Genomic DNA, 16413 nt, shown 5'->3' with positions numbered 1-16413 from the left:
ACAAACCAACCAAATTATAAGAGACTGCTCCGATTTAATGGAGCTCAGAGCAGCATCTAGTTTTAAAAGTAGAGCTTCTAGTTCTTATTTTTGATGTTCCTCCTTTGATGCCTGTTTTTGCACTTCACAGTGTTGTCAGTAATGCATTTTGTTGCACAACATTTAGCGAATCACTTTGTTTTTGTTGTAGATGTTGCTGGATGTTCAGTTTATTATTGCGTGTAGTGTGTTTGTTTGAGTGTCAACTCTCACGGCCGGATGTCTCGTCCACCAGAGCTGCTGGCATCTTCCACGCGTGGCACAGGAGAGAGTGTGTGTTGCCATGGCGATGATGAAAAAATTGAATTTCTGCCTGCCGCACCCTCAACTAGGCGATTGTTATCAGCTCCACTCCACTCAAGCAGCAAAGAGGCTTTAAAAGCAGTTCCTTCATGAGTGAATCACTTGCATGCATCATTGTGACTCAAAATCACTAACATGTTATGAAAGATGTTGCCAAATTTTCCAGTGCAAGTCAGAGCCAAGCTTGCTTTTACAGTTGCTTTAGTTTTACAGGACTTTATGAGGCAATTTCTGACTGTGGCAGTTGTGGGATTGAGACGAGAGACTTCTGTGAGGTAGATTATAACAAATACATGATTTCATCTCTGACATTCAAATTCTGAGACAAGATGTTGGCTGGGCTTCAGACATATACAGGTCGAAGAACAGGTGTTTCAGTGGCCATCTGGATGATTATGATAGCAAACACATAGCTGTTTCCTGAGCAGCTGTTCTTGGGCTGCAGCAGCGCTGTGCTCCGTGAGGGGGATGATGGTTTGTAGTTCTGTTGAGGTCTGCCACTGCTTTGTTGAAGGAGAGGAACATTGTGAAATCTTTTGTTTGCTGGCAGAAGGTAGAGTATAAGGTAGAGACTGGCTGTTTTAAACATTTGTTGGAGAAAATCAGCAAAGAAATGTATAAATATAAATGACGTTATATATTTCTGTGGCATTTTGTTTTTCGCTTATTAAGTACATTGTATGTCTGAATGTGTGTGTGCGTGTAGTGTGTATATGTGATGTTGTTTTATGTTTAGTATACTCCAAAGCTGCATGTGTATTGTTATTGGAATTGAATATTCAAGCTCTACTTTATGCCACACATTAGTTTCTGAAGGCTTAATGCAGACTTTCATTTACTCATTTTGCTTAGATCTCTCTCTCATACACACAAGCGTCCCAAGCCTTTGAATCTCCTCCAGTGCTCATTAGTGGCTGACACTTGAAAGTTTTGACAATATTTCAATATTTATCGGTTTTACGTAACTGAGCTGCAGTTGAGGGAAGAAACATGTAATGGCAGCAGACACGGCAAATCTCCAGGGCTTGAGCATAATTCTCAGCCTCTCCCTTATGCTTGAAAAATATGATGGTCTGCCAACTTAAGTGGAACATAACAGAGAGCGATAGGGGTATCTGATGAACCTGTGGGTCACCAGCGAGGACAAAATGGTGTTTTTCTGTTAAAGAATTTAAATACCATTATTTATACAACATCATTGTGTCGTTAGTGATAAATACCATTGATAATTTGGTTCTGTCCACATCATTGTCATTTGTAATAAGCAAATTTAGCTACTTAAAAGGGTGATTCTATGCTGTCTATGACTGTCTATGACAGTAGAAACTCGCAATTGGTGTAGAATTTGTGATACGCAACTATAGAAAACAGAGAAAAAGTGCTGTGGTAGAAAACTTCAACACCCATAATGCACTAAGCTCAATCTGAATATCATATTTTGGATGAAAAAAGTAATCTGTAGCCATGTAACTGTCATCCGGTAAACTTTTGCTGACAAATAAAATGGGATATCTTGGTGAAGTGACATGGAAAAATAATCCACATTTACTTATAATACTGACATAGATACAAAACAAAGCTGAAAATCAAAGAAGTTCCCTTTTGAGGTGATACAGATGGTGGACAACCAAAATGAGTAATGCCGCCGCGCGTACCGCCGCCGCAGGGCCGCGGCGTTAACTGCAAGTCAGTCGTGTGTTAAATTAATTCGCGAAACTACCGCCAGGTGGCGCAAAGGGACGGATTGCGAACTGAATGTAATTGTAAAATGAGATAAAAGGAGGAGGTAAAACAACAATAACATTATGATATAACATTGTACCATCTTTAAAAAAAAACATTAAAAAATGTACAGTGAGTTAATTTCAAAATTTAGGATAGTCTTAGGCTACAGTCTACTCATCAAAAATTAAAAGAAGACCTTTACACAAAGGATCTTATGCTTGCTATTGTTATTAAACAGTCATTAAATATAAGGCCTATATATACGGATAAAAAGCTAAATGTTTTTATTTCGGTTCATTCTTGGTTTAAAAAAAAAAAAAAGAAGATCCTTCAGGTTCCATTTGCAGATAGAAATGAGAACGATCCAGCATTTAGCAATAATTATGATTAATTCTGTTATTATTCTTGATTTTTCAAACTGCTAACACTTTGCATTTTTGAATTATGCCTTTACTGTGTGACCAAAAATTTTGTATTTTCTGTTTCAGCTCTTTGATCGCGCTGGTGCCTCGCGCACATTCATTGGAAACAGCAGCCGTTCACCATGCCATTCAGCGCGAGCAGCGGTCCACTTTGGCATATTTTTGTTAATTATGATTTTTTTTTTTTTTTTTTTTTTTTTTTTCCGTCGATACTGAAACACGCGTGTGAACTACAAAGCCTATTTTTTCCTAATGAATAATAGTTGAGCTTGAAATAGGCAACATCACGAATATGGAAACGTTTGGATTTCTCCCGAATGAGAGCCCAACCTTACCTTATGGTTCGCTTTAAATTATTATTCATTTATTTTTTGTTTTGTTTGTTTATAGTTAAGCCTATATTATTATATACTGCAATTTTATTTATCCATTAGAATTATATATTTGTAATTATTGTTCTGTTCTGATAAATTTGTAACATTTAAAGGATTTGTTGTAAAGTGAAGAGAACTAAAAATATCCTGTTGGCACATTATAGGCCAGCCGTTATTATTTCTGAATGTAATAAAATGCAACTTATACATGACTTATATATATTTTTTTCCTCTCACAAACTTAATTTATTTTTTAGCCTGTTTTAAAAAATAAATAAATAAATAAATAAAATAACATGCAGCAAACGAAAATAGGCGATTAATCAGTTAAAATTTGTTACTGTGGGGTAATTATAATTATTATATACTTAGAGACAGAGTCTGGCCTAATCTAGGCTATCCAGTGTTTTTAATTTTTTAATTTTCATTGCATATGAAAATGACTTTGTGCAGCACATTCACTTCGCACGCTCAACCTGCCTCACGCGTTGCTCAGCTGTGGACGATTTAAAAAATGTTTGATATAAAGGTTGCTGTCCCCCATTTATACAGGAATTGTTCATTAAAAAAAAAAAAATCGAATCGAATTATTTGTTAGTTCTAATTATATTGTTAACACAAGTTCATTTAGGCTATTTAACATGCACTGTGACATTTTACCCTTTTTAACTTATAAACTCCTTGATATTTTAAATTCAGTTTAATAGTATTGAAGTTCAAGTTTTTTAAAAAAGGTTTTAAATTCTTAAATTATTTCTATGAATTAATAATATGTTATCAGGTTTTAATTGCTTAAATTATTTCTATGAATTAATAATATGTTATCATGTTTATTCTTGTAGAAAATAAGTGTTTATTCTTTAAGAAAATAAGGGAAAAAAATAAGGGACGGTCCAAATATTATTCATATTTGTTTTGCTTCACCTATTTATGTAAGCTACAATTATTCTAAAAAACAGTGTAAAAAAAAAAAATAATGTCATTAAAAGTGCCATCGGCCTGAGTAAATTTGACCGTTATAGAATTGTGACTTTAAAGGTTAGTGATTTAGGAGGTGAAAATACTGTGAAATTACAAATGTTATGGGATTTTAAAGCATAACAACTGAAGGTCTAGAAACGTTAGCCAATAAAGCATTTTTATAACAATGTTATTTTTAAAGCAATGGCACTTAAAGTTTTGAACTAAAATAGTATTTCAACCATATAGCCTGTGAATAAACAAAATGACTTTTCAATGAAAGAACACTGAGAGTTTGCTTCTGGTGTTTGGATTTGTACTTCAATAATGAGCTCCAAGTTTAGGAATAGCCAACACGGTTTTTTTTTCTTTCTTTCTCTCTCTCGCTCTCTCTCTCTCTCTCTCTCTCTCTCTTTCTCTATTTAACTCTCTATTTAACAGCATTAATTTACAATGAAATACGTCTACCTCCAGGTAGACTGAATGTTTTTCTGTCTTGCTACTTGCGGACTTTGAAGCTGGGTCAGTTAGCGCGAGTCCAGCTCGCTGTGAAGCGGGAGCAGCTGATGGAGGACTCCGCTTGGTCTTAAAGCCTTCCGCAAACGCTACGTTCACAAATAACAATGATTTTCGTAAAATAATGATTAATTATCAATTGATAATTTGTTATTATTATTGGTCTTGTGAAAACAATAATATGGGCTGCGGGAAAATAATGAATAAAAAGAGTAGGGCTGCTGTGAGTGCAGGCATGTTTCAACCCAGTAACATGACAACACAGCGTTCCTCAGAACCAAAAAACAGACCGAATTCAGTTCAGCTGGAGGGGGCTGGGGGGTAGTTCTGTATCGCTTGTGGGGGTCGAGATAAAGGTGTGAATCTCTTGTTCTTTCATATGGACAGTGTCTTATGAGGGTATCAAAACTTGCAGAACAGGTTTAGATAGGACTCGTCATTTTGGTTTTAGGGCAACTTTGAAGAAAGGTTTTGATCCACTTCAAATGTTGACTAATGTATAGCGCAATATAGTTTATTAGTTATTATAACTTCAGAGGAAGTTGCCTTAACTCAAAAATAAATAAATAAATAAATTCGCAAACTGTTGGGTTAATTTTATTTTGTTTCGTCTAAACAATATTTTTTTTAGACTATGAAATATAAATTCTCACAGAATGTAGCCTATAACCAATATATTGAACCATCTCTTTATGTTTTTCTAAATCCCAAACAGAGTCCAGACATCAGTATGATCCGTCTATGATGTTTTATAGGCTTTTTTTTAGATTTGGGAATACACATGCGTTACAGACATGACAAAAAAACATTTTGGAGTTTTTGGAGACATTATTATTATTATTATTATTATTAATATTATTATTATTATTATTAATTATTTATTTATTTATTTATTTATTTATTTTTGTAGCCTATTTACAATGCACAAACCAGAGGCAACAATATCTGCAGAGAAGGAATCAATTTTATTTCAATTTTCGTTTTTTGTGTTTCAGAGGAAAAATCAGTGTTAAAGCATCTCTCCATTACAGACCGTTCTGGAAGAAGAATTTATGCAAACGCGTAGCTATAAAATGCTTTAAAAACTTTAACAGAGATGTCTAGAGGCTATTTAATAGGTCTACCTCCCATGTAAGATTTTTCTAGTTACTAGTCGTTAATTTGTCATTATTCAACTAATCGCAGGATTATACTACATTTACATCTATAATCCATAATGTGCCTTAATATATTTCGCGCTCAAGCACATGCATTAGCAGAAGTAGCCCAATAATTGTAAAAAAAGGAGACATTTTAATTATTTATTAATAAACAAATGTTTTCTTGTCGGCTGCAAGATGAAATTCACAGTGCTGACTCTCTCCACATGAACGCGCAATTTAAAGAGAAATACAACCTTCACAGATTACATAATGCTTTCGTTCTGAATTGATTTGTTTAAAAGACATTTCAAGCTTTCTGTAGATATATTTATCATGTATGTGAGACACCACAATTTTAAGTTAATTCATTATCAGGAAAAAATTCAAGTGATCTAGAGGGCGCCTCCTTGTCCTGCATGCGCATTAATAATTTTCGCACAAACACTATAATTATTCACATTTTGCATGTGCATTACAACGTAAATTATTTTTTACATGCAATTATCCAAAATAAAACCAAACAAGATTTGTAATGAAGATAAAACAAATAAGAATAAATGCTGCGCATGCACTCAGCATCACTCTTGCACGCAGACATTTTAAATACATGCATTTAAATGCCGCTGCAATTTTATTTTTTTTTTTTTTTAACTTAAATTCTATGTAAGCAAGTAACGGCGGCTCCCTTTAAAATCACTGAAGTTGTCTATTAATGAAGCTCTTTTTTACATCATTTGCACTTTGGTGATTATAATGAGAGAACTTGAGTTTAATCGTGAGGAAGTTTTATTAATCCGTCCATTCTTTAGAATTTCAATGATTTAGCTAAATCGTGCAGGTTTCATTTATTCGTTTCTTGTTTTAATTAGGCCTAAATAATGGGAACGAAATTATACAGTGCCTCACGTTTTACTAAAATAAAGAAAATAATTTATAAAAACACGCAACAATTTCTTACAGACAAATATGTTTTCCCAAGAAGTTGTCTGTCAAAATAAAGGACAGGTAACGAATAACAAAAATGCATGTTGTTTTATTAAAGGAATTTTAAAATATAAATTAAAATATAGGCCTAATATATGAGAATATTGACATTTTGCATATAGATCCATGTAGCCTAGCTCACTAAAATAGCCACTTTTAATGCTCTGATGCAAAGTAAACCACAATTTCTTTTGAATAATATAACACATAATTCATATTATATAAATAATACTGCACACCTATTAAATGTGTCAAATCTAAAATATGGTGTAATACTGTGTAGCTTAGAGAAAATATAAGCACAGGCACAGGCACAGGCTTGACATTTATCCTGCTTGAATTCGTTCTAAGAAATGCACATAACTTCATAATCACCAAACTTTCATCTGTGAATATTAAATATTTTAACTATAGTGTTTTTCTTTCATTTTCCCTGACTGCAGCCGTCAAATGTAACACATCAGCGAGGCAAAACTGACGTCTATTTGCGAAAATGTGCTTTGATGCGCTTGTTTGAAAACTTGTGATTAAAGCGCCACTCAGCGGTCAAAAGCTGCAAATGCACTTTCCAGACGCCGCGGCGGCGGTACGAGCGGCGGTAGAAGTGACGTTTTGGATGTCTACCTACTGTACTTAACATAATGAAAATGAAAATTCTTTCTCACATTTACTCACATGTTTCTAAAGCTGTATGACTTTTGTCTTTCAGGGGGGAGATTGTTTTGACTTTCATTGTGATAAAAACATTGTTCATAATATATATTTTGTATTCCGCAGAAAGTCATACAGGTTTGGACCAACATGAGAAACACTGGTGCACTATTTTGCACACCTACCTAATTTTCAGATGCAGGGAATATTTTGGTCAATCAGGTCAGCTCAGAAACCTCCCAGAAAGGTCATTATTGTGTTTTCAAGGTGGTGAGACATAAAGACAAAACCCCAGGCAGCAGATCAGAGTCTCGTTCTGGTTGAATAAATTTAGGTCAATGTATATGCTTGTCACTTCTAACATGAGACTGTTGACATGTGACCGAAATGATGCTGCAGGGAATAGCAGAACGACAAGAGAAAAGAAACAAGAGAGTGAGAAGCGGAGGGTGGGTCAGATGGAGACAGGGATGCAACGAAAGAGAGCAAGAGAGAGGGAGGGAATGATAGCTTTCTTTTGTGGGACAGGTTTTCATCCAGTTGCAGTCAAAATCCGTCTACGTTCAGGGTCAAGACCAGCCGCACCTCTGTCCATCTCCCTTATTTGATCACTCCTCTTTGAATACACTTCCCTCAATCGGTGTTGGGATTGATTTTTTTCATTCCTCGAGTCCTCATGCTGCTCCTATACAACAGTTTCCTCTCTCTCCTAGAATCAATCTACCGCCGTGGAGCTAGACGATGGAGGAAGCTGTACCGGGTGAACGGGCACCTCTTCCAGGCCAAGCGCTTTAACAGGGTGAGTTAAAGTCCTCTAGTCCTCTCTAGCTTGAACGATGACGTCTGACTGGATACTACATGTGTTTAACCCACTTTGTTCAGTTGTATGGCTGGTTTACTGTATTTTGTTTATAGCAAATAGCAACCTTATAAAACAGGAAGTGTCCTGTTATAGCAGACAAATTTATGCTGTTCTTTTGAACTTTATTCAACATTGATAACAATAAGAAATGTTGCTTGAGCAGCAAATCAGCATATTATAATGATTTCTGGAGGATATATACTGAAAATATACTGTATAAAAATATACAAGAAAATATATTTAAAAAAAAGTTTTTAAATTGTAATAATATTTCCCAATTTTGCTTTATTTTTGATCAAATAAATTCAGCCTTGGTGAGCAAAAGAGACTTCTTTCAAAAACATGAAAAGGTTGTACTGACCCAAAGTACTTAATATATAGTAAATATATTTCTATTATCTAACACTTCATTTTAAATGACATTTTTTGTACATGAATAAATGAGTGAGTGATTAAGTTTTTTAGTAGCGACTATTATTAGCTACATCATTAGCTATTGTAGTGACTATTTTTGTTAAATATCTGCAGCTGTATGGTTGTTTTGTTTTATAGACAATTTTTAAGTAGCTGTAGTAGCAACTGTAAGCATGTTTAGTTGTAGTAGTGAATAATCTATGGCTGTTACAGTAAATATTCAGTATGTGGATTTCCGAGTAGTTGTTATCATATTTAGCTGTAGTAGTGACTGTCACAAAAAACATCTGACTCTTTAACTATCAATCATTATCTGTTGAGCTGTTGACTAGGAGAAAGCGTTTGATGTTGTCGTTGTTTTTGGTGAGACTGTGGTATGCTTGACCATTGGCTTTAGCCCCAGTTCTCCGACTTCAACCCGATCTAGTGCTTGAATAAAAAACATCATAGTGACTATTAGAAAGCCTGTAGAAAGTCAAGGGAGAGATAGTTATGCAGCGATGCCCTGCCTTTAATCAGATCTCATCCCTGGAGGGATTGTTATGTTAATGCAGACCTCTTCCTGCAGCAGTCTTCATTCTTCAACTGAGTAGAACATGTGCCACGACAAAGAAGAACACCAAAACAACATAAGTGAGAGTGAAAGAAGAGAGACAGGGTTTAACAAAGATAGCAGAGAGAGACGGAGAGGTACATTGTTCTTTTTGCCAGTGCTATTTTTTGCAAAAGCTGAAGTGTCCCTTTTCTTGGAGAAGTTTCAGTGCTCCTCAGCAGAGATAGAGGATAAGAAGAAAACAGAGAGAGAGAGAGGCATATGATGAGCACAGTGCCCTCAGACAGCTCCCACTCACAGCAGGTGTGTGACACGTTAATGTGCACAAATTACTCTACTCGTTTCTCTCGTTTTATCAAGGTGATCGATGTATGACCACATTATGACCAACGTGGTAGAACTGCAGGATGACATCATCAAGCTAAGCAGAAACATGGCTCCAAAATCATATGAAATTATATCTAGAGAGTCTCTTTGTTAAGATCAGATTTCTTGAAAAGCTCTAATGCTCATATCAGACTGCTGAGAGTGCAAAACTCTGCTTACCCCAGACATCCATTTGAGTCTGTGATTGTAAAACACATTTAACCAAGTTAAAGGTGGCTTTTTAAAGATGCAGTGTGTAATTTCTGCACCATTAGTGGCATCAAACGGAATTACTAAAATATTGTTCACAATAGCATACTAACATTTTACAACCCTGTGGCTGCGTTATACTGTGCACAATGTGCACATTTTCTGTATGAACAGAATATGGAAGATATGGAAGATCTACTGCATTTGTTAAAATAAACATTGTACAGAATACTGTATCCCATAATGCAGTGCTGTCAGACCTTCTATTTCCAGTGAGGTGCATCAATGTTTAAATATCTGTTATTTGATATAATAATCTTTAAGATTATTAGATTATTCAGTTTAGGATTTTTTTTTTATATATATTTCAGGATTTTATATATTATTTTTAAAGTTAATGTGTGTTATTTATTTTTATTTTTATAGTGTTTTTAAATATTTTAGTGTTATTTTTGATTATTTTTAATAATTGGTAACTTATTTGATTGTTTGATATAGACTTTTAATGAATGAATGAATTAATTTATTTAGTGCCATCTAGTTATCTTTATATATATATATATATATATATATATATATATATATATATATATATATATATATATATATATATATAACTAGATAACTAGATACCACTCACATGCATTGTAAATTGAGCATAGTTCACTTAAAATAAATAAATAAATAAATAAATAAATAAATAAATTTAGTTAGTTAGTACTTTCTGTGGCCATATCTCTCTCTGAGAACACATTCTGCCATCCGGCTACTTTTCCACTTCTCTCCTCTTGTTCTCCATAGAAACAAGGGATGGAACAGAAGTAGGTCATGTTTTTTCCTCCCTCTGTCCTTCCTTTAAGGATCTGACTCGTTCCCTCACTCCCATCAGCACCTCTGGATCTGTCTCTCTCTGTGTTCTCAGCCCTCTGAGACAGACTGGGCATAATACAATCACTGTAACAAAGCAATTTAAAGGCTAAAAAATATTCAACTTTACCTTTCAGGTCCTTTACTCACTTTTTCCATGTGATTTCCATCCATCATGTGTGTGACATCCTTTCTGCTCTATTGAATCACCATGACATCCTTCTCAAAAACAAAACAAAGCCTCTTGAGACTTCTAGAGACTTCTGAGACTATTTCCGCTTGTCTGTGTTGATTTTGATCACTTGTGTTGTGTCTGAAAATGAAAAGAGGTGCAGATTTTCTTCAAATTTGAGTCCGGAGTTCACAGAGATTAATTTATGATGTCATAAATAAGGAAATTGGCATCTGTTGCCGTGGCGATAGGTAGCAGGTGTGGCATCTGTGGTGTATCAGACAGACCGTTTGGAGCTTTAGAGTGTAATTAAACATCAGACACATCTAAAATAAGAAACAGCTACTAAAACACAGAAAACTGCAATTCAGCGGTTACAGAAATGGAAACATATGATTGGGTTAGTTGTAAATCTTGGTAATTATTGTAATTTATCTGCAGTTTTTTGTGGTTTATCAGAGGAATTCACCTGAGGTGTTCATTTCTGGATATTAAGTGAAAGATGGCAATCTAAAAGTTTTGCTCGGGCTATGAAGGACTGACTTTGTCTAAACTCTGAACTCTGAACTGCTCACTCAAGAAAACAAAGTGTGGGTTTCATATGACTTACATTAAGTGATGGATATTGACATGCGCAAACTCTAGACAGTCATATCACTGTTTTAATGGTAAGTGTTTTAATAGTGTGTGTATGTGTGTGTGTCTGTGTGGTAATGCGCTGAGATCATTTCCAGGCACTTCACTCATCTCGGCTTATCTGAGGACGCGGTCGATAAAAACTGAGCCCAGGTTTCTTTCCTCTCTTAGCTGACTGACCTGTATTTTCAACACCATTGACAAAGATAATGAACATTTAACACAAAACCTTTACCTTCAGACAGCATTGATAACAACATAAAGGTCTCATACTCTGCATTTTCATGTAATTGTATTTTTATTCACTTACAGTGTTTTATTGTTATTGATTATATTGTTAATAGTTTAGTTTTACATGACAATTTTCTGCTATATATATATATATATATATATATATATATATATATATATATATTATATATATATATATATATGTATATGTGTGTATATATACTGCTGTAGCATATTAATATGAAATATTAATATGTAAATTAATATACATCATGTAATATACATTTACACTTATGTGGGGGGGTACTCTAGGTTCGGGCCATTCCCGAGCTCGGAGCCCTTCCCCGGACAGCACGCCAAATATGCATTTTATACTTCAGCTAATTATATGTAAGTGTGAACTCGTGAATCAGCCTGTAACAATGATTTCTGAAGTATCATGTTTTACTGTTTTTATTGCCTTTTTGCTAAAATAAATGCAGCCTCTTTGACCATATGAGACTCATTTTAAAAGTCTTATTGGACTTTTTTTTTCTCTTTTTTAAACTTTTGCATTATCATTACAGTATTTCACATGAATAGAAGAACCAAAATGCCTTTTGCAGCAGCAATGAGGATGCACAGCGTACTGGCGTTGCATGATAAACTGCAATTTCATTCATTTCAGAACACAAAACTACACAGAATCAAGCTGGGACAGGTTAAAGTGTCTGCATTCACATTCTTGCTTGAAATATATTTTGGACCTAACTGTCAAAAATAGAGACAGCTACAGTGTTCAGTGTCTTCCTTAGTTTAAGGTATGTTCTATTTCATAGGACAGCTTGTACTTATTGCCTCCGTTACATTCTGTGTGCAGTCGTTTAAAGTCTCCTGGCCAAAATCCCTATTGAATTAACATCATGGAGCACAGCGTAAATGGAAATTTATTTCATCCAGCATCCAGAAATCCATCCCGGCCATATCATTTGCGAGGCGTCTCGGGTGAATCCTCATGATGAGTCTTATCCAGCACTGCAGTGCTATAAGGGTGTTGTGAGGTGTTTGCCAAGTCGTGAGAGAACAGAATGAAATCACAACCTTTCTCGCATGCTTTCTCTCTATCAGTTTTTTCTTACATTATTCCTGTTAAAGCAGTAACATGGTGTTCTCCTGTGTGAGCAAAAATATTATTTTTACTTGCTTGTGCTTGTTTTCTGTCACAGTTTTTCAATTAAAATGTCTTTCACAGCATTTTTCCTTCCACAGCCTTTCTGTACTAGTTCTGCCAAGCATGCTTTGTGTTCCTTTCAAAGTTGAACTCAGGTGAATGAACACTTTGTTTGAGATCTGAGAGATCATATATCTAAGAATGTGATTAGTGTGTGTGTGATCAGATGGGCAGATGGTGCTGCGGGCAGCACTCTGATGCGAACAATCTCTCCCACTCTTCAGAGATTCACAGATGATGTCACTCTGAAGGGCCTCAGGTCCTTGTAATTATCATCAATATCCCACTTATGGCTCAGGAGTGTGTGAGTTTTAGAAACTGCTGAAGGACATGGATTGCTTTAAATTAGACATGTTTTATTCTCTCTTTACTAAAAAGACAGAGAGGGTGGATTAGGAGGAGAGGAAGTGAAAAATACAGAGGCAGGCAAGGAAGTGTGTGTGTGTGTGTGTGTGTGTGTGTGTGTGTGTGTGTGTGTGTGTGTGTGTGTGTGTGTGTGTGTGTGTCGGTGAGTGGGTGCACATGTGAAAGTGTCTGACCTAATCGTTTGATCCTCTCTTGCTGCTTTCCCCTGCTCCTCATAAAAAACTGAGTTGCAAAAAGGAAACAGATTCTTTTTTGCTGGGTTAAAGGTTTTGCATGAACTTTTTAAGTCTTGTCTCTGATCATTTTCAACCACTGCTTGTCTATCTCCAGCTTTACATGTAATGAGAAGTGATTCAGATTAGAGCTGTTCAATTAATGTGTTAGTTTAGTATAATTAATTAATGAATATGAAAGCAATATATTGACCACTTTTTGTGTTTTGAATTGTATTATTTATTTATTTTTGGATACATATATATATATATAGATATTTGTGATTTAATTGAAATTTACTATTCTGCACATCATGTTTTTAATTCACTAATTGATCTGTCAATTTAACGTGTTGTTTTAGTATAATAAATGAATTAATATGGACCACTTTCTATCCATTCACTCATTTATGCTTTACTGATCTGCCACAATAGTGTATTTGAATTCTTAATTTGGCAGATTAGCAGATGTTGATATTTGTGATTAAATTCAGTTAATTCACTAAATTAACCTGCACATCAAAAAAAAAAAATTCATCAGTTGAGCTTTCAATGTAATGTTTAATTTTAGTATAATGAATTAATTAATATGGAAACAATACATTGACCACATTTTGTCTATTCACTCATATGCTTTACTCATCTATCACAATAATGCCTTTGAATTATCTTGAGCAAATATTGATATTTGTGATTTAATTGCAATTAATTCACTAAATTAATCTGCATATCATATAATAAATTAATTAAAAAAAAAAATTTTAATCGATACAACCTTAATTCAAAACCAGCTTTATTGAAGGTAAAATTAAAAATGGTTAAAGGCTAGAAATTAGCTGTTCTTTTGTCTGAATTTGGGACATCACTCTATCCCACCCACTTATACTTCAGATATTATGAGGCAAATACAGAAACGTGCTGCAAATTTTCACAACACAACCAAACACATAAACACGCTGCAAATTCTAACTATACAACCGAATACAGAATTGCGCTGCAAACAAAGAAACGCACTGCAAATTCTCACAACACAACCAAATACAGAAACGTGCTGCAAATTGACTACACAAACAAATAGGAAACGCGCTGCAAAATCTCACAACACAAAGAAACGTGCTTCCCTTAAACTTTTCTGATCTGGTCTATGCATATTTATAGCGCGTTTCTGTATTTGGCTGTGTTGTCAATTTTCAGCACGTGTGTTGTCAAATTGATGAAGCTGTTTTCTTAATTTGCAGGTGTTTTTTAATTTGCAACACGTTGAGCTCTCTCGGCCACTATATGTTTCAGTCGCTGCATTCATGTATCAGGGGCAGTAGGACTCTTTTTTTGAGAATAGAGGGTCTTGATTTACATTCCCATGTTATTCCTGCTGTATCTGGGATACGTGGGGCACACGCTTGCCCCTGAAGGCCGCATTCGCTCAGCTGTGCTTAATGTTTGCTATTTGTTGGGGACAATTGGTTGAGTTTAAAGTTTAATCCACTCTCTTGAATGGAAGCCTGATATGTGTAGACTTGATGTGTTTTAAATGGGTGCAGAAACGCATTGTTTCTCTGGCATTACATTTGCTTAGCAGTGCTGGCTCGATATGTTAAAAAAGTTCAGGGGGTGGAAGTTGTGCTGGGATTCAGATGCGAGAGGGGGAGAGATGAAGAAAAAGACTGTTTATATGAAAGATTGCACACATTTCTAAGAATAATTATTGCATATCTTCAGGTGTCTCTGTGGTGTTCTTCTTTGATCATTTCCTGTTGATGGGTGATCTAATAATCATCCTTGAGGAGGTTCTTGAGATTTGTTGGACGGAAATAAAACAGAAATTTAATACTTCACTTCCCAAAGAAACAGGATGATTTTAATACTAGTTCAACAAAATAAATTCTGACTTTAGCCAGTTTATTTTTTTTAGTTGAATTACAACTAGTTAGTTGAATTATAACATTTATGCTGCCACTGAAAAGTCATTAAATAGTCTCTGTAAACAACAACATTTTTTAAATGTATTGCAATAATGTCATCATTTGGTGATGAAAGTGCATTTCTTTTTTTCTCTTTTCCTGATTCTGATTAAGTAATTAAATTTTTCAAGTGCTAAGTTAATTATTAATGAAGCCATAAAGGAACCAAAATATTAAAAATTCTTTACTATTTACATCCCTAAGCATAAGCAGAACATTTTTATTTATTTATTTTTCAGCTTCAAGCTTTAGATAATATGTGAGCTACTTTGGAGCCCTGATTTCTCAGTGTTTAACCCCAGTTACATAAATTGAGCACCTGATGGAAAGCGGCAAGAAAATGTAGGTCATTTATCAGGGCTCGAGGCTTCAGAGATACAGCGAAATCACTGCAGCAGGTGAACATCTCCTTAGATGGTGAGGAAGTGCTGTCTAAAAACTCACCAGCAGCACAGGGATCATGACATGCTCACAGAGCTGTGAAATAGAGTCAGGGAACACGGAGGAAATGTCTAGCACTGACAAGAAGAGCATCTTGTATTCAGAAAGTCCTTCTCTGAGGGTTTGTTGAAGGTCTGTTAAACAGATGATGCTCAGCTATCTGCTATGGCAGAGAGGGGAAACTGTCAGAGGAAGTGCATGTCCATAATGAAAGATTTGTATATTTTAATAGGATTATGCTACATGATGCACTGAAGTCCTGCTGTTAGAGAGCCCCCTGGTGGACAGCTTGACAGAAGACTTTTGCTTGGTTTGTAATGTGATCATTTAGCATCTTTCTTGGTCTTGCCCATGTCCTCCTGTGCTGTATTTATTGTGTGTGAGCAGGTGCGTGTGTGTGTGTGTGTGTGTGTGTGTGTGTGTGTGTGTGTGTGTGTTTGTTTGAAACCTTAATGTTGGTTACAGTGCTGTCAGCAGAGTCTTCTGATTGTGCCTGGATTTTAAACAACATCTAGCATTATCTAGGCCTTAAGTATGTACAGGTGCAAAGTGTGTGTTAGTTGTACGTGGACAGCTTGCAATTTTACCAATACATGTCATTTAAATATAATATAGTACAGAATTATGCATGATACTTGTCCTGCCAATGAGATGAAAAAGTCAATAATTATTTTCAGTTAAATTCTTTATTATTTATAAAATATGTATTTATATTTATTATTCAAAAGTTGGTAAGACTTTTCTAATGTTTTTGAAATGTTTAAGTTTCTTATGCTCACCATGGCTGCATTTATTT

The 16413-nt window shown here is 35.0% G+C and overlaps 1 protein-coding gene across 5 annotated transcripts in view; it reads left to right on the top strand.

The window, feature by feature from the left end:
- The window catches only part of prkcz (protein kinase C, zeta), a 107606-nt gene that overhangs the window by 51919 nt on the left and 39274 nt on the right, over positions 1-16413 (top strand). For all 5 annotated transcript variants that reach the window (XM_042761961.1, XM_042761960.1, XM_042761964.1 and 2 more), the window contains one exon: positions 7830-7915. In XM_042761961.1, the coding sequence (XP_042617895.1) occupies positions 7830-7915 (86 nt within the window). The remainder of the gene's footprint in view (positions 1-7829; positions 7916-16413) is intronic.

This window comes from Cyprinus carpio, chromosome A8 (genome assembly GCF_018340385.1).
Source record: "Cyprinus carpio isolate SPL01 chromosome A8, ASM1834038v1, whole genome shotgun sequence".
NCBI lineage: Eukaryota > Metazoa > Chordata > Actinopteri > Cypriniformes > Cyprinidae > Cyprinus > Cyprinus carpio.
The sequence above is the reverse complement of the archived record's forward strand: the minus strand, read 5'-3'. Positions and strand labels throughout refer to the sequence as shown.